The 19,434-nt window shown below is 47.3% G+C and overlaps 1 protein-coding gene across 1 annotated transcript in view; it reads left to right on the forward strand.

Annotated features, from left to right (window-relative positions):
- Positions 1–19,434, forward strand: part of MELK (maternal embryonic leucine zipper kinase) — a 132,294-nt gene that overhangs the window by 28,928 nt on the left and 83,932 nt on the right. Inside the window, exon 2 of the mRNA XM_089670896.1 lies at positions 8,697–8,790. Coding sequence (XP_089527022.1) covers positions 8,727–8,790 — 64 coding nt within the window. The 5' untranslated portion in view covers positions 8,697–8,726. The remainder of the gene's footprint in view (positions 1–8,696; positions 8,791–19,434) is intronic.

The raw sequence follows: 19,434 nt of genomic DNA on the forward strand, positions 1-19,434 counted from the left end.
TTTGTAATACTAGAATGAACGTCGGGGAGTTCCACAGTTCTCTTACTCATGAAACATGGCAGACGCGAGATTCTGAATGCTGTCAGTCTCCGTGAATCAACAGGATGATCAGCATCGCTAGTGATTGTGCGATTCGGTGAGAGTTGAACAGCCGATAGAGGGTCAAGCAGGTGTGTCGCAGGATGGTTGGATGTGTTGAGAGTGGCATTCCAGGAAGCTTGATCTTTCTGGGATCATGAGTATCTTTGATAGTCCTGCAGTATTGGTCCCCAGTAATGACTGATGGTATTTCTTAGTAGGCGCAAAAAGTGCTAGTTAAAACCAAGCTTCAATAGACGAGGAAGGGTGGTCCTTGAGCATAGGAGTTATGTCAGGGGAAGTTCGTAGCCCGAGTGGAAGTGTCGGTAGGATGATATTAAAGCCAGTTTACAGAGCTGAGTCCCTCCAATGGTAGGTATCCTTAAGTGGGCCTATCTGTAAGAGGTCAGGAGTATATTTGCTTCGGCTTAAAGAGGGAGACTGGCAGAGTCAAGGTACAAGCGAAACTTGTTGTTCCAGGATCTTGGCAAGTGATGTCAAAATAACATGGAGAAAAAAAACCCTCGGCGGGGTGGAAACAAGATCATGGAATTTTGGAGATGGTCTCGCTTCCGCTAGTCAGCAGGATTAGAGGCCTCGGGTTTAGGAAGAATGGTGGGCTCTTCGATGGGCTGGTGAAGCCTTGGGGCTACCATTCCTGTGGGCTCTACCTCCAGTTGGTGGTGAGGAGTGAAGGGAGAACCGGTGGCCTCAGTGTTCTGAGCGTCCCTCTTCTTGAACGTCTTCCATCGAGGTGGCTTGCCTCATGGGGTGAAGTCAAAAGTCGCTATACCAATCTGGTAGGTCAACAAGTGGTAATTCCAAGGCATTGCAAAAGTGTTCCAGGTCTTCTGGTACTTTTAGGTTGACCATGTGGCCATGAGCTGTTGCGGAGAGGCAAAACAGAAATTTATATCAATATGTGATAACTCTGAATCGTAGCAGATCTAGTAGTGGGCGGAGTTCTTCTATGCTGGAGAGTGATATTGGATAGATCTTGGAAGATTTTGATCTCTGCACCCTGAAAGGAGATACGGTTGCGGTTTCTAGATAGTCTAAGGATTTCTTTTAAGCGAAAGTTCACTAAACAGATTGTGTCTCTGGGTGGGTCTGTATCTCTGTGCCTCGGTCTCAGAGCTCTGTGGAGGCACCCCACTTCTATTGGAGAGTCAGGAGGTCTTTAGAAAATACAGCTCGAGTTAAGTGGGAAGGTTCTATAGATTCGGGTATCCCCTTACCCTGAGGTTGTGGCATCAGCCCCTGTTGTCAAGATCTTCCATATGACATTGTAATTCCCTGAGGTGTACGGCATGAGAGTCTGTCACTTGCTGTACCTGTGGTGTTGTGGCGGGTTGTGATTCGTGTAACATTATCAAGTCTAAGAACCACGGATTGGAAGTCGTCCCTGAGATCTGATATAGCTGCAAATACTGAGGGTTTTATGTCTGCTGCTGCCTCTCGCAGGTCCTCTAAGTTGAGCGCACTGGCAGTGCAGAACAGGAGTGGTCCCAGGCTACAGAATAAGAATGCTTGCGATCTGTAGAGAAGTAGATAAGGTGGTCACGAAATGAACAACTGGGGTGACCACGGGCTGCAGAGCTGGGGTGACCACGGGCTGCAGAGCTGGGGTGACCACGGGCTGCAGAGCTGGGGTGACCACGGGCTGCAGAGCTGGGGTGACCACGGGCTGCAGAGCTGGGGTGACCACGGGCTGCAGAGCTGGGGTGACCACGGGCTGCAGAGCTGGGGTGACCACGGGCTGCAGAGCTGGGGTGACCACGGGCTGCAGAGCTGGGGTGACCACGGGCTGCAGAGCTGGGGTGACCACGGGCTGCAGAGCTGGGGTGACCACGGGCTGCAGAGCTGGGGTGACCACGGGCTGCAGAGCTGGGGTGACCACGGGCTGCAGAGCTGGGGTGACCACGGGCTGCAGAGCTGGGGTGACCACGGGCTGCAGAGCTGGGGTGACCACGGGCTGCAGAGCTGGGGTGACCACGGGCTGCAGAGCTGGGGTGACCACGGGCTGCAGAGCTGGGGTGACCACGGGCTGCAGAGCTGGGGTGACCACGGGCTGCAGAGCTGGGGTGACCACGGGCTGCAGAGCTGGGGTGACCACGGGCTGCAGAGCTGGGGTGACCACGGGCTGCAGAGCTGGGGTGACCACGGGCTGCAGAGCTGGGGTGACCACGGGCTGCAGAGCTGGGGTGACCACGGGCTGCAGAGCTGGGGTGACCACGGGCTGCAGAGCTGGGGTGACCACGGGCTGCAGAGCTGGGGTGACCACGGGCTGCAGAGCTGGGGTGACCACGGGCTGCAGAGCTGGGGTGACCACGGGCTGCAGAGCTGGGGTGACCACGGGCTGCAGAGCTGGGGTGACCACGGGCTGCAGAGCTGGGGTGACCACGGGCTGCAGAGCTGGGGTGACCACGGGCTGCAGAGCTGGGGTGACCACGGGCTGCAGAGCTGGGGTGACCACGGGCTGCAGAGCTGGGGTGACCACGGGCTGCAGAGCTGGGGTGACCACAGGGGAGAGGATTGGGATACTCACAGGCAGATGAACTGGAATGTGCTGGTGCTGAAGAGCAGGAATGGTCACAGGCGGTGCTGCAGTAGTGATCACTGGCTGTTTGTGCAGGATGGCTTGGAGAGCTATCTCTGCTAGCTGGCTGCTGCTGAGGAGGGGCCTGGGAGGAGAGCTCGGATGGCGCCATATTGTCCCTGTGCTGTGTCCGGAATATCTCCGGTATGTTTCTCCCCAGCTGCGTGCCTTGGTCCCTAGGAGAACGGGACCGGGATGCGGAGGAGTTCCGCTGGCTTTTGCCCATCCTGGGGCAGTGAGAAGCCGCCTGTGGAGCAGAAGCAGGACCGTGAGGCTCCGGGATCAGGCGGCCATCTTAGGTCGGGACCAGACCACGCCCCCCATCTTTTCTTCAGCAATCACTGGCCAGGACCCCCACCCGGAAATGCAAAATCGCATACATACGTATACATGATTTTGTGCACCTGTGCCACCCTGTAGCAGTATTTCTATTATAAGGCAGACCGGAAGTGGTTAAAGGTGGAAAAAGTTCTGGAATGATTTTTCTCATTTTTTTTACAGCACAGAAATCTGACATTTTAACAGGGGTGTATATAATTTTTATATCCACTGTAGCTGCGTTTTGCCATAGACTTCTATTATATCTTACAAGTGTGGTGCGCTTTCAGAAAGATATAATAGAAGTCTATGGCTCCATGTAGTTAACCCTCAGGAAACTCGCAGGTGCACTGAGCTGCATCGGCAAATCAATGTGAAAGCAGCCCAATAGTCATTAACCCCTTTTTATAGGTGCTAATATGCCCATTGCAAAACTCTGTGTTTATTACACTGACCTTTTTTTCCTTTTTCCATCTTCTGCTGGCATTGCTCTCAAGGCTACTAGAAAGGTCCCAGACAAAGTGCACTTGGTATCACTCCACCTGGGACAGGAGCCGGCGCTACAGAGGAAGCATCAACTTATTTGGCTCCTGCTCTCTCCTTGGCCGCCTGCTTCCTCCACTGCCAGTTCAGGCTCAATGCACTCTGATGTTCTGGCATGGTGGGTTGGCAAGATCATGATAAACTGGTTGCTGACCCTATGCATGCGCTTCCCTGGTTTCAGGTCGAAAGCCACATGTGACCCATGGGCATAGTGGAACACCGATCGTCGTACAGGACCTCTGCGAGGTCCCGATCATGTGATCACTGATTGGCCAATCGGTGATCACATGCAGAGTAGTAAGCAAGATGTCACTTCTGACATCATTGCTTACTACGTGTGAAATCTGTGAATGATCGCAGAGGTCACATGGTAAAAGGCTATTCACAACAGCCTTGTACCATGTACAATCACAGCTCACACAGTATTTCTCAATGGCTGCAAGAATGCTGCCAGAGAGAAGGAGAAATGATTGCTTTTACAGCCTTTATGGGTGAATACATGTGTGTGTGTGTGTGTGTGTGTGTGTGTGTGTATATATATATATGTGTGTGTATATGTATATATGTGTGTGTATATGTGTGTGTATATGTGTATATGTGTGTGTGTGTGTGTATATGTATGTATATATGTATATGTATGTATATATATATATATGTATATATATATATATATGTATATGTATATATATATATATATATATATATATATATATATATATATATATATATATATATATATATAAAAATCCCAGTGCTGAATAAATACCACCAAAATAAAGCTTTATCTGTTTAAAAAATGCTAAATTCATATGGGTACAGTGTTGCATGACCGCGCAATTGTCATTTAAATTGCGATGGCGCTGAAAACTGGCCTGGACAAGAAGGGGGTAAAAGTGTCCGGATTTGAAGTGGTTAAAGGTTTAATACAAAAGTGGGGTTCGATCCTGTTTCGCTGATTCTTTTTTTTTTTTTTTTTTTCTTCCACGGTGGATCTGGACTGAACTCCCTAAACAAGCTGTAGGTATTATATGTACCATGCACTTTAGCCAGATTTTTTGTCTATGCCAACTGTTAATTGATTTGTTCACCTGTGGACTAATGACTGCCTTTGAGCAGTTTAAAAATGTATTTGGTGAATAGATGGATGAAGATTATGCACTGTTAGAAACGTGAAACACTTTTACCTGTTTGTCCCCTGCTTCATCTGTTTAACCACCTGTCATTTGATCGTTTTGTTTCTAACAAAGTGGATTTTTGGTAGTGCAGCCGTCCAGAGTTTCCTGCTCTCTACTTTTTGGATGTGGTTTGTTTCTGTAATTTTATTTTTATTTTTTTGAGGTATGTGTGTGTAAAAACATTTAAAGTATTACTAAACCCACAATGGTAAAATCAGTCTGTCTATGCAGTATAGCTTGCTTGTTATACTCGCTGTGGAACCGAAGGGGGTTAATCTTTCGCTTTATGTAAAAAGGATGTTTTGTCCTGTCTTCGCTGAACCTCCCCTTCTTCCACAGTCTCCAGTCCATCTGCTGATAGAACAGAGCCTTTGGGGCAAGCTGCACATGCTCAGTTTGGTGTGTATTGCTAGATTTTTTTTTCCTCTTGGGAGAGTGCATGTGATCAGCACAGGGCCAATCAGCACTTTAACCAGTGCTCTGCTGGACACTGATAGAAGTCACAAAACTGTTCTAACTGCTGGTGAGAAAAGGTATTTAGCAGTTTATATTTACTAAAATAATTGCATTTCCATGTTCTGTGTACTGTGTGAGACCAAATATAGTGTATGCAGTGTCCTGGATTTAGTAACACTTTAATAAATAAAATATGGTTTAAAAGAGCAGCTCATACGCTGGCGTCTCTTCATATCGAATAAAAAGAGCAGCTCTGTTAATCTGTGTAAATGTTTGATCAGTATATGTAAATGTCAATCGCACTGCCAAAATTTCAGTTACTTTTCACTTGTCATTTTGAAGGAAAGGTAGAAACTACTGTTCTCCTAGTAATAAAAATTTTAAGTGCATTTTGGAAGATTTTTTTTTTAATGGGTATCTGTTCTGTATAAGCTTTGCTCTCATCCGGTTTGCTGGTTGGAGGCTTTTGGAGACTGGCACAGATGTTCTCCTGGGAAGAGAGAGAGTGTGACAGAGCTCAAGACATGAAAGTAGCAGTGACTTGTCACTTAAGTTTAGTGTAGTGGGGTTTTCTTCCTCCTACATTTGAACTCCTGCCGACTAGCTTAACAAAAACTAGTCAGAGAGGCTGAATTATAAGAAGTGTGTGTGTGTGTGTGTGTGTGTGTGTGTGTGTGTGTGTGTGTGTGTATTTACACACACACACTTGAAAAAGTATTTTTGGCCCTTGAAATTTTTCGACATTTTTGTCATGTTACCACCAAAAACATAAATGTATTTTATTGGGATTTTGTGATAGACCAACACAAAGTGGCACATAATTGTGAAGTGGAAAGAAAATGATAAATCGTTTTCGAAATCAATATCTGAAAAGTGTGGAATGCATTTTGTATTCAGCCCTCTTGAGTAAATACTTTGTAGAACCACCTTTCGCTGCAATTGCAGCTGCAAGTCTTTATGGGTAAGTCCAGAGGCGGACTGACAACTCATGGGGCCCCTGGGCAATAGGGGATCATGGGGCCCCTGTTTCCTTGCCAAAACTCAAAAAAGCCTATGAAAAAGGTACCAGGGGCATCTCATGGGGCCCCCTACTGACCCTGGGCCCTCGGGGAGTGCCCGAGTTTCCAAATGGTCAGTCCACCCCTGGGTATGTCTCTACCAGATTTGCACATCTAGAGTGAAATTTTTGCCCATTTTTCTTTGCAGAATAGCTAAAGCTCTGTCAAATTGGATGGCGAGTGTCTGTGAACAGCAATTTTCAAGTCTTGTCACAGATTCTCAATTGGATTTAGGTCTGGACTTTGACTGGGCCATTCTAACACATGAATATGCTTTGATCTAAACCATTCCATTGTAGCTCTGGCTGTATGTTTAGGCTCGTTGTGCTGCTGGAAGGTGAACCTCTGCCCCAGTCTCAAGTCTTTTGCAGACTCGAACAGGTTTTATACTAAGATTTCCCTGTATTTGTCTCCATCCATCTTCCCATCAACTCTGACCAGTTTCCCTGTCCCTGCTGAAGAAAAGCATCCCCAAAACATGATGCTGCCACCACCATGTTTCACAGTGGGGATGGTGTGTTCAAAGTGATGTGAAGTGCTTTCTGCCACTCATAGCGTTTTTGCTTTTAGGCCAAAATTTCAGTTTTGGTCTTCTCTGACCAGAGCACCTTCTTCCACAAGTTTTCTGTGTCCCCCACATGGCTTCTTGCAAACGGAACTTCTTATGGCTTTATCTCAACAATGACTTTCTTCTTACCACTCTTCCATAAAGGCCAGATTTGTGGAGTGTACAACTAATAGTTGTCCTGTGGACAGATTCTCCCACCTAAGCTGTGGATTCTCAGCTCCTCCAAAGTTACCATAGGCCTCTTGGTTGCTTCTCTGATTAATACTTTCCTTACCCGGGCTGTCTGTTTAGGTGGACGGCCATGTCTTGGTAGGTTTGCAGTTGTGCCATACTCTTTCCATTTTCTGGTGATGGATTGAACAGTGCTCTGTGAGATGTTCAAAGTTTGGGAATTTTTTTCTATAACCTAACGCTACTTTAAACTTATCCACAACTTTATCCCTGACCTGTCTGGTGTGTTCCTTGGCCCTAATGATGCTGTTTGTTCACTAATGTTCTTTTACAAACCTCTGAGGGCTTCACAGAACAGTTTGTATTTATACTGAGATTAAGTTACACACAGGTGGATTCTATTTACTAATTATGTGACTTCTGAAGGCAATTGATTCCACTAGATTTTAGTTATTGGTATCAGAGTAAAGGGGGCTGAATACAAATGCACACCACACTTTTCAGATATTTATTTGTCAAACATTTTGAAACCCATTTATCATTTTCCTCCACTTCACAATTATGTGCCACTTTGAATTGGTCCATCACATAAAATTGCAATAAGATACATTTAGGTTTTTGGTTGTAACATGACAATGTGAAATGATTACTTTTTCGCGCGTGCGTGTGTCACATTTTGTGACAAGTCAGAACTAAACCTTTTTAGAATGTGAAATATTGTACATGGATATTTCATACATGTATTCTGAATCCGTGGATGGAGCTGTAGGTAGCTTTTTACATGGCTGCATATGGTGGGGATGATTTAGTAAGCATAGGCGCTGCTCATTTTGAAAAGACCACAGCTTCTTTTCATATTTTGTAAGCTCAGTGAACATTTCAACCAGTTGTGCGCTACCAAAAATAGTGTAAGTAACAGAAAATCTGAAAAAAACAGCCTCTTTCACTAATTGAACTTTTACAAATTGAAATGAATGAGTCTCCTTGTACTAAGTTTTTTTAGGGGTCATTCACACCAAACAGCCACACAACACTGAACACACTGCACATCGGCACTGTGTGCTTGCAGTAACCGTTCTGATGAACCAGTCTTGCACACTGCAGGGTTCTATCTATATTTTATATATTTATAATTTTTTTTTGTTTTGTGTGTGAACTTTATTGAAATGTCAGTGACATTTCAAAGTTCTATTTATAAAGCGGCGTTGCAATGCAGTGGTTTGCAACTGCATTCCTATTTTCAGAACACACCGCTACACTAGGACTTGCTGTGCAAGGCAGTCAAGAGCAGTCCTAACGTACCTAGTGTGCACAAACCGTATGTAATATGGCGAGCATCTGCTGAGCTCTTATGTTCTGCGATTCCTGAGTATTGGCTGCACTCTGTTTTAAATGTTTTTTTTTTTTTTTTAGTAAAATAGATTTTTATTTCACTAATATTTTTGTATAAAATCCTTATTTGAACATGCTTACTGTTTAACCTATTGTTTCTAGCTCTGGCACATATTATACATTGCCACTGTTTGCCTACTAGTACTGTATGCGAAGACTTTATACAAATATTTTGATAATGCCTCATGATCATTGGAAATCTGTATAGCATCTTGCACAACTTTTGCATTCCATTCTTGCATTTCATTAGTATGCCATATAAATAATGGGGTGTCCATTTTTGCAGTTCAGCAATACGTGTATTCTCATAATTTTTTATTTATTTTTTCTTCTTATAGGTCTTCTTTGATTAAAGAGAAATTGCAGACATGGCTGTTGATGACTACAAAGAGCTACTGAAGCATTATGAATTACATGAAACAATTGGGACGGGTACCTATTTTTTATAATAACTTTTTATAATAACATATGTGTATATAGTATTTGTGGTTTTAGGCATACCATAGAAATTTATTATGAACGAAGTTAAATAATAGCCATGGGTTTGGAGCTATATTTGAGGTGTCGCATCACATTGACTGTGTGTTCTGCCCCCTTAAAGGAGAGAGGGTATCTTCCGTTCTATTTTCTTTTTTCAGATAGGGATGTGTTTGAGTAATAGTTAAGCCATTCCGCTTATGGTGCCTATTTAACAAAGCCATACTGTTGGTGCTCATCCAAAAGAATTGCACCGTTTTTCCCAAGGCTGTTACAAAGTTATGACATTTTGGAGTGGAATTTTTGCAAATATGGCTTTCCTCAGATGTTTTTTTTAAGTGGACTTGGCTAAGCACAATAAGTTAAAGTGGTTATAAAGCCTGGGTATTATCTACCTTAATTCATCCCTGTCATCCCAAAAAACTTACCTGAGCTTGTTGGTGATCCAGCACTGTCCTAGCTTCAGTTCCTCTCTCCCCTCTTCCTGCTCTCCCAGGGACTTTGGGAGCAGTGGGAACCATTGGCTTCTGCTGCTGTTAGTCAAATCCTGTGCTTGGTGGGGTGGGGGGCTGAACCACACTGTGTGTGTCAATACACACCCACAGCGTGGCTCAGGAGCAAGCCCACAGATGTACACCCATGGCAAGTGGCTTGCTTATGGGGGCACACAGAAGAAGAGGAGTGTGGAGCCCTGGCGGGGCACCCGAGAAGTGGAGTTTTGGGGCCATTTTGTGCAAAACCACCAGAGCAGGTAAGATTGAATTTTCAATTAAAAATTATAGATTTTACAGCCATATTAATCTATAGGCACAGTGGCTAAATGGTTATCACTTCTGCCTGGCAGCACTAGGGTCGTTGGTTTGAATCCCAACCATGGCACCACCTGCCTGGAGTTTGCATGTTCTCCCTGTGCCTGTGTGGGTTTCCTCCGGGTACTTCGGTTTCCTCCCACACTTCAAGGACATGCTGGTAGGTGAATTGGATCCTGTCTAAATTGTCCCTAGTATGTGTATGTATGAATGTGAGTTAGGGACCTTAGATTGTACACCCCTTGAGGGCTGGAACTGATGTGAATGTACAATATATATGTAAAGCGCTGCATAAATTGACTGCGCTATATAAGTACCTGAAATAAATAAAATAGGCAAAACTGAATTAAACTGCATAGATGATGCAGTCTGTCAACAGCATTAACGCAGCAGTCTTTGGGGCATGCTTTTTTAGGCAGCCCATTCAAAATTAATGGAGTGATTACACTGTTCTGCAGTGAAATTGCACAGTAGTGTAGTTATCCTCTGAACAGGGTAGTCTTAGGTTTGGGGCCTTTGAGAAATACAAAATACAGCCCAACTCCAATAAACAATTGCAGCAACTGGTTTTTTTTTTTTTGTTTTTTTTTTTTTAGTAAAACTGTAAATGATATGAATAAGGCTGCATTCACACATGGTGCGGTGCCAGGCGTTTTTACTGCACTGAAAATAGGAGGATATGCAGAAAACAATTGTTTTCTGCGTGTTCCATTCACACGGCAATGCAACCCAGAGCTGCAGTGCAGCATGCTGGGGAAAAATGCTGCGATTCATTACATGGCACTGTACAACAGCACAGCGTGCTGCTGTACACAATGACATGAATGATGTGTACTTTTGTGTAATAGATTAAATTGACCTGTGCGTGGTCCTACAGTTATTTAAAATTATATATAAGACAATAGATAAAACAATCTGCTGCCGCTATGTCCTCATATGATCACACCACATATTCTGTATAAATATCAATATTGCCAACAGGACAGTGCTGCAAATGACACAATGTATATGTATATTAGGGTTCTCACATAGAATACAATTCTCATAAAAATATGTTTAATAATCAAATAAGTTGAAAGTCTTTGTCGGCTTGTATAGAGAGAATCCCTTCCATCTCAAGGTAACATTAAATGGAATCACCACTAGTGGTGAAGCATCTCCTCCAGCCTCTCACCTGATGGATAGACCTACTAAATTTTGGTCTAATTGCGCCTTTAACCCTATTATCCCTGTGTTGTGGGAGTATCCTTCACCTTTTGAGTCCTCTGAATTTCCAATGTAAGCGGATCATTGGTTTATATAAAGAGAAATGTTGACATAGTGTGTACCCATATTTATAATGTATTTAACCACTTGCCTACAGGGCACTTATACCCCCTTCCTGTCCAGGCCAATTTTCAGCTTTCTGTACTGTCACACTTTCAATGACAATTGCGCGGTCATGCAACACTGTACCCATATGAAATTTTTATCATTTTCTTGAGACAGAACTTTCTTTTGGTGGTATTTAATCACCTCTGGGTTTTTTATTTTTTGCTTAACAAACCAAAAACCACTGAAAATTTTGGAAAAAAAACTTTTTTTTTTTTTTTTTTTTTTACTTTTTGTTATACAATTTTGTAAATAAGTGATTTTTCTCTTTCACTGATGTGCACTAATGAGGCTGCAGTGATGGGCACTGATGGTCACTGATAGGTGGCACTGATGGGCATTGACAGGCATCATTGATGGGCACTGAAAGGCAGCACTCATATATGGCACTGTTAGGCCGCACTGACTGGCATTGATAGGTGGCACTAATAGGTGACACCGAAAGGCAGCTCAGGTGGGCACTGATATATGGCATTGATGTGCACTGGTAGGCACTGATATGTGGCACTGATGAGCACTGACAGCTGGCATTGATGGACACTGACAGGTGGCACTTCTGGGTCTACACTGATCATCAAGGCACACTGATCATCAGTTCCCTGATGATCAGTGCACATGTCCCCTCTGAGGAATGCCGATTACCGGCTCTCCTCTCCTCCCGAGCTGTCAGTGTGACAGCTCGTGAGGAGAGAAATGCCGATAACCGGCATTTCCCTATTTACATGCGATCAGCTGTGATTGAACACAGCTGATCACATGACCGAGCCAACATCTTCGGCTCTTTCCGTTCATCGGTGATCCGCTGTGTCCCGTGCTCCCGAAGCTGCGCATGTGCGGTTAGAATGGGAGGAAGTCATATGATGTCCTCCCAGAACGAGAGACCCGCCTTGTGCCCATCATTACCCTATATGGCGGGCGGAAGGCGGTTAAAATAAGTTAAAAACAACACTCACAAGTAAACTGCACTTTCCTGCTGTACTACAGATAACAGCGGTATCAGAACTAGTCCTTATGACTGCCGCGACTGGTGGAAACTCCAAGAGCAGGGTCAAAAGCCTCCCTCCCTTCTTATCCCCTGGTAGTGTGATCCATGTAATCCCGTCAGTGGTATAGTGGTGTACCGGTATGTTGTGTCACTCCACATAGACCACCCTTACATGTTACATTTACGTGGCTTCGTCAGAGGGTGCATGGGGCAGTGACAGATTACGTTTCATAGATGTAAAGGTGAGCAATCATCATGGCAACTTCCTGCATGTGTAAGCCCTGTACCGGGGTGGGCTCCCCATGATACAGTGAAGTCACAAATGAGGAAAGCAACCTCAACACCAGCTTTTGCCACAACAGAATTTTACTTAGATGTGGCAAGTAAACAAAACCACAAATGCTGGAAACATACAATAAATTTACATACACCCAGTCCAAAGGCTGAGACCCTTGTGCTGCACAGCACGGCGCCTTCTGATGGATGAAGGTTGAAAGTGAAGTAATTTACCTACTGGCGGGCACAACTAAGCTGCCACACCTTACCTGTTATTACCCTAAAAGAGCAAGAATCAGTGTATGGGTGTATAGTATGGGCTAGCCTGCGGTGCAGCACAACAGCTTACAATCTTACACAAATCTACAGTATTCCCCCTCCCATAACTGGTCCTGTAGCACGTGCCTGATTATTACTTCTGAGCAAAACGCCAGTCTGACTTGAGTTTGTAGGATTTTATCAGTTCTCCAATGTGAAATGTCACTTTAAGTTGTGGAGTCCTTCCAATAATCAGTAACAACACTTGTGACCTGACACAAACCGAGACCCTAACTAACGGCCTGGACTCAGTCTCTGGGCGCCAACACTGAAATGAGGTGCGTGCACGATCTTACCGACCCGGGTCTGCTTTGCATCCGCTGGTGACTCTGAACGGAACAAATGTTGCTTAGTTCCTCTGCTCTCATCAGCCTTCCTGGCAGCAATCTCTGGTTTAGTGAGGGACACTTTCACACCTGGATGTCATCGGATTCTCAGCTCACACGGCCAATGCATTCAGCATCGTCCAAAACATGGCTCCTGCATTCTCCTCCTCTTCCTGTTCACTAAAAACCCCAACTCTGTGTGAAAACCCCACCTCTTCATGAATATACAAATATCTATGCAGTCTGAGCCTGTGTTAGAAAAACAGGGGCATCTTGTGGCTAAACCGCAGAATGTTAGTCAAAACATCAATTTACTCCACACCATAATTTACTGCACATAAACAGTGTTCAAACAATGAGAGCTGATTTCCCCTTCTCACATGCCACCCCACTAGAGGTTGTCGTCCTTGGCAGCCCTCCCCATACAAACTCATTCTGGGCATAACGCTGTGGGCGCACACCAGCATTGGGCCTTGTTGACCTTCGTAGAGTGACAGGCTCAGGACGTCAGGCACATTTAATGGGAGAGGAGCTGCCGACCGCTCAACACTTTTTCCCTTGGTGGCAAACTTGCTATGGTTGGAGCCTCTGTGGGTACCGTGGCAGGGACAACCCACCATTCCTCCCCCTCCTCCTGCTCAGTAGGAGCCATCCCCTCCACGCACACTGGTTCATCAAAATTACAATGCCTCAACGTGTTACAGTGCAAGTTTCGCGAGAGCCCCCCCGTCCCTATTGGCTCTACCTCATAGACCGGGATGTCAGGGTCTACCCTCCTCTTCACCGTGTATGGGACTGCCTCCCACCGCCCATCCAACTTTCCAGACGGCCGCTTGGCTTTGACTATCACTGGATCGTCCGGGGCATACCCCTCCTTCTGCACTGGTCTTGGATTGGGGTATACCACTTGTCTAAGGCGCTGTCAAAGAGCGAGGAGCCAGACACACAAGGAGGTGCAATTAAAGGTAGGTTTATTCTTATAAAAATAAGACAAGAGTCTATGCAAGTCCAACAGAGGAAATCGAAGCCAAAGCCGGGGTCAAGAGCAAGGAAGAATCGTCGCCAGAGCCGGGATCAGGAGCCAGGAAGAATGGTTGCCAGAGCCGGGGTCAGAAGCCAGGAGGAGTCTTAGCCAAAGCCGAGTCAGATTCCAGGAAAACAATGAGTAGCTAAACAGGAGCTTGCTGTGTGCAACAGACAGGACACGAATGCAATGGACAGCCACAAACCGCAGACTTGTATGTGATAAGCTGCCACCTCCTGGGGGGAGGAGCCGCAGAGGGCTGAAAGCATAAAGGATCCCACAATGCTTTGCAGACACCTAAGATGGATGCCAGCACATGGAGCAGCACAAGGTCTGAGGAAAGGTAGGTCCTTGACAGGCGCTGCCCCACAACCTTGTGGATCGCTCTCAGCCAGCGGCGGTGCTCTTGCGCCCATGCGGTAGTATTTCTTGGTGGTGGCTCCATCGGATCGGGCATGTGGAGATCTTCAATCTCCCATCCGGCTCTCCCAAACATGAGCATATGTGGGGAGTATCCGGTGGTACCGTGTACCCTGTTATTATAGGCCCACATCAGTTCAGGTAGGTATTCGGGCCACCGAGCTTTTTGGCGGTCCTCCAGAGTCCGCAACATCTGGAGCAAGGTGCGGTTGAACCACTCACACGCCAAGTTTCCCTGGGGGTGATACGGGATGGTGCGGAAACGTTCGATCCCATACAGTTGGTACAACTCATTCATTAGAGTACCCTGAAAACATGCCCCCTGGTCCGAATGTATTCTCTGTGGGCACCTGAACACCTGTATAAAGTGTTTGCAGACCGCTTCAGCGGCCGACTCTGCCGTCTGGTCTCTGGTGGGTACCGCCACCGCATACTTTGTGAAATGATCATGACTAGACAGTACGAGTGTCCCAAGGTAGAGTGCCCAATCTGTACATAATCGATCATAAGGAGCTATAGGGGTGCTGATGTCCGGATGGCTTGGACAGGAGCCCGCTGTTCAGTCCTCTTACTCAGCCCGCAGGGCCGACACTTAAAACATGCCTCGGCCACCATGTCTGCCGAATCGGGACAGTACACGAGCCGTTGGAGCCACTTGAACGTTTTATCGCTCCCAAAATGGGCACCCCTCTCATGGGCCTCCCGGGCAGCCTTCGGTCCCAATGACATGGGGATGACAATCTGTCGCCGGTACTGCAACTCTGACTGCAAGTATATGGTCCGACACAGGAGGCACTGGGTAACAGTTAGCTTATCCCACTGCCTCAACAACTTTTGTCCCTCGGGAATCAGACGAGCCCGCTCTTCTGACCAATGCCAGATCATGGTCTGGACCCATTCTTTCACTTTCCATAGATCTGGGCAGCTATCCTGGACCCTCTCCCAATCAGCCAACGTCTTTCCCAGCACCATTGGCATCCCGGAAGCCACCCCACTTGAATGTGCCACGTCCTGGAACATGGGTAATCGACCAAGGTCAGGAGTTTCAGTGTCCTCTAGCTCCTCATCAGCACTCTGAGCTGACAACCCTACAGGGACTCGGGAGAGTGCATCAGTGTTGCCGTTCTCTCTACCTGACCGGAACTTGCGGTATTGGTACTTAGAAAGGCGAGCCAACCACCTCTGCTCAAGCACACAGAGTTTGGCATTTTCCAGATGTGCTAACGGGCTGTTGTCCGTCATCACGGTCACCTCTGCACCGGTCAGGTACTCAGTGAACTTTTCAGTCATGGCCCACACCAGTGCCAGTAGTTCCAATTTAAAGGAGCTGTAGTTCTCAGGGTTGCACTCTGACTCCCTCAGAGCCCAGCTGCCATAGGCAATGACTCTCTCACGTCCATCCTGGACTTGAGATAACACAGCCCCCAGACCATGTAGACTTCCGTCAATGTACAGCAGGAATGGGGTGTCAAACCGCGCATAAGCCAGAATCGGGGCACTGATCAGCGCCCCCTTCACTGCTTCAAAGGCCCCTTGTTGCTGGGGTCCACACTCGATGGGACGATTCTTTGGGCCCCCTGCAGTTCCCCCTTAATAACTCATTTAACGGGCCCACCAAATGAGCAAACTTGGGTATAAACCTCCTGTAGTAGCCGGCCAGTCCAATGAACGCCCGCACCTCTCATAGTGTACTTGGCTGGGGCCACTTCTGGACGGCCTCCACCTTGTCGGGGGTTGGCTTTACCCCCTCCTGGGTGACCAAATGTCCCAAATACTCTATCTGCTGTCGAACCAGTTGGCACTTCTTGGGCTTGATTTTGAGCCCATGGTCTTGCAGCCGTCTAAGACCTGTCGCAGTTTCTGGAGGTGATCCTCAAAAGAGGCCCCAAACACTACTACGTCGTCCAGGTATATCAATACCAGAAATTCTGAAGGACCCTCTGCTCACTGGTATATACCCTTTCAAGCAGACTATGCAATAAATAGGGATATTTAGTTCACACATATTGCAATACATGCTTAAGCTGGCCAACTGTGTCAAAGTAATCCCACTATGGCCAGTCCTACTCTGCTTTGCCTACGCAAATGCTACTGTGGACACAATGTTTATTGCATAGTATGCTTGAAAGGGTATATACCAGTGTGCAGAGGGTCCTTCAGAATTTCTAGTGTTTAAAATGTGGTTACACCCCTTTAGCACCTGATGGATAAATGCATGCACTAGCTGTTGGGATTTGAGCACAGGGATCTCTTGTTTTTTGGTATATCAATACCGACTCGAAGTTGAGATCTCCCAGACAGTGCTCCGTTAACCGCTGGAATGTTCCCGGGGCATTGGACAGGCCGAATGGCAACCGGTTGAGCTCGTAGAGACCCATAGGTAGGATGAAGGCTGTCTTCGCTTTGTCCTTCTTGGTTACCGGTACCTGCCAATACCCACTGGCCAGGTCAAGAGTCGAGAAGAACTTCATATGACTCAGGGTGGACAACGACTCCTCAATCCGCGAAAGGGGGTAGGCATCCTGGACGGTCTGGGCATTCAGCTTACGATAATCCACGCAGAAGCGGAGACTCCCATCTTTCTTCCACACCAAGACTACTGGAGTAGCCCAAGGACTTTGACTATCCTGGATCAGCTGGTTTTCCAACATGCTGGCCACCATATTCTTCACCTCCTGGTACATTTTAGGCGGGATTTGCCGGTAACGTTCCCTGATCGGTGCAGCATTGCCGGTGGGGATTTCGTGTTCGATGGCAGAGGCACACCCAAAGTCCTCATGTCTCGAGAAGGCCTCCTGAAACTCCCAAAGGGTGTCTTCCAGCAACTTCTGTTGTCCTGGAGTCAGAATCTTGCAGTCCACCCCCATTCGGGCCATGATCACTTGACCGTTCCACTCCGCTGTCGGGGTCTCCCTTTGATGGACCTCTACAGCATAGGTCCAGGCTGATCTCCTATCTGCTCATAGTGTGAAGCTCCTCCGTAGAGGAATATCCCCTTCGGACACACAAACTTCGGCCAGCAAGGTATTCCCAGGGATTGTTAACTCACGGTCTTCAGTGTTGAGGCAGCGTACAGGCACACATCCATCCTTCACAATAGCGAGGGCCTGGGCTACCAGTGGATGAGTCTGCGTTTCTTCTTGGTAAGCTGGCTCGATCAGGACCTCCAGTCCATTCAGTCGTTGTCCAGCCCCAACCGGCAGCATCAATATTCGCTCATGTCGAGGCGGGATCTTCACCGGGGTCCTCCGCGGCACCCTCACATGTCCAATGGGTCGACCGGACATGTCGCCCTTTCGCAGACTACAACTCCTCACCATCTGCTGTAGAACCTTCTGGGTTGGCCGGTGTGTGGTGGCCCGTTGCCAATACCTCGGCCCTTCTTTGGCATGAAGTTGGTGGTCTAGGTCCCTCAGCACGTTCATACCTAGTGTCACGTCCATCCCTCTACGGAACGAATGATCCACTAGCACGACCCCCTTCTTGCCGACGTCTTGCCCACACAGCCGGACCCGCATCCAGACTATTCCTTGGACATCCATCTCTCTGTTATTGGTAGCCGTCAGCTTGATGACGCTCCTGTCTTCCGGCTCCATCATATGTCCAAAGTGTCTTTCGAAGAACTCCAGAGGCATAAGGGTGCGCTCCGACCCTGTATCAACTAGGCAGCGTACCTTCTGGGCTTCCAACTCTGCTTCCATAACGGGGCTGCTGGCATACAGGTCGTGTTCCTCATGCTTAGGGCTTAGCTTCTGGTGTTCCGCCGCAGGACGCCCAGCTACTGAGGGGGTTGGAAGTTTAACGTCGGCTCGGACTTCATCTGTTCTGGGCACTATCTGGCCATGTGGCCATACTGTTGACAAGCCCAACAGAGGGGTCCCATTTTGACGTGCCCCCGCAACTGAGTTATCCTGAGTGGAGTGGCACGAGGTGTTGAGGTCATTTCCGGAGACCAGGGAGATTCTGCTTTCATCTGGGACACTTCCAGCCGAAGTTCTCTTAATTCTGTCCGCAGGGCCTGGACCACATCCTTTAAGGATTCTGAGTCTTCAGATGCAGACTGAGCTCTTGTAGCATGGGTACTACTCACTATTCTTGCCGCCACAGGTATGCACTCCTCCTCTCTCTCTATGGCGGCTAAGTAGATGCTGTAGAATGTCATGTTGTGCGCCGTCCGGGTCATCTCTTGCAATTTGTCCTGTAAGAACTTGTTGGAGAGCCCCACTATGAACTGGTCTCGTAGTAGTAGCTGGTCCACCTCCCGGAAAGCTCCCATGGCCTCTGGATCTCGCTGCTGTATTTCATTTAGCATCTCCTGTAGGGCATTGGAGTACTGCATCAGGGTCTCGCCCTCTTGCTGTGGTCGGTTGAAGAAGTGACTCTGCAGCTGCACTACTTTAGCACGCCCACCTTGGGCTCTCTCCAGCAGCGAGAATATTTTCTCTAGGGTGTCACTCTCAGATTCGGGCCTTACCATCACTCTCCGTCTGACGTCACCCTCTAGAGCCCCCAATGCAACCTCTGCCCGCAGCTCGGAAGTCAGGTTACACATTCTAACCGCACTTCGCACTCTTTCAGTCCAGTCCTGCAACGTCATATTTTTACCGTCAAATTTTGGTGACTCAACAGCGCCCCCATGGGAATGTACCCTACTGGTACGGGCAGGGGCAAGCTGTATCAGCGGTGTTGGGACAACATGGTCTTGCACCGGCGCACCCTGAGCTGGGTCCTGGACCGGTGCCATTGGCGCTGGGGGAAGATCTCCCACCGCATTCCGGTCCATAACGGTCGCTGTATCCTGCGACTACCACAAGTTGTAAGCCGTGTACCGGGGTGGCTCCCCAGGATACAGTGAAGTCCCGAACAAGGAAAGCAACACCAGCTTTTGCCACAACAGAATTTTACTTAGATGTGGCAAGTAAACACAACCACAAATGCTAAGAACATACAATAAATTTACATACACCCAGCCCAAAGGCTGAGACCCTTGTGCTGCACAGCATGGCGCCTTCTGATGGATGAAGGTAGAAACTGATTTACCTACTGGCGGGCACAACTAAGCTGCCACAC

Source organism: Staurois parvus, unplaced genomic scaffold, assembly GCF_062004578.1.
Source record: "Staurois parvus isolate SC_StPar_1 unplaced genomic scaffold, SC_StPar_1.0 ptg000096l, whole genome shotgun sequence".
Classification (NCBI taxonomy): domain Eukaryota; kingdom Metazoa; phylum Chordata; class Amphibia; order Anura; family Ranidae; genus Staurois; species Staurois parvus.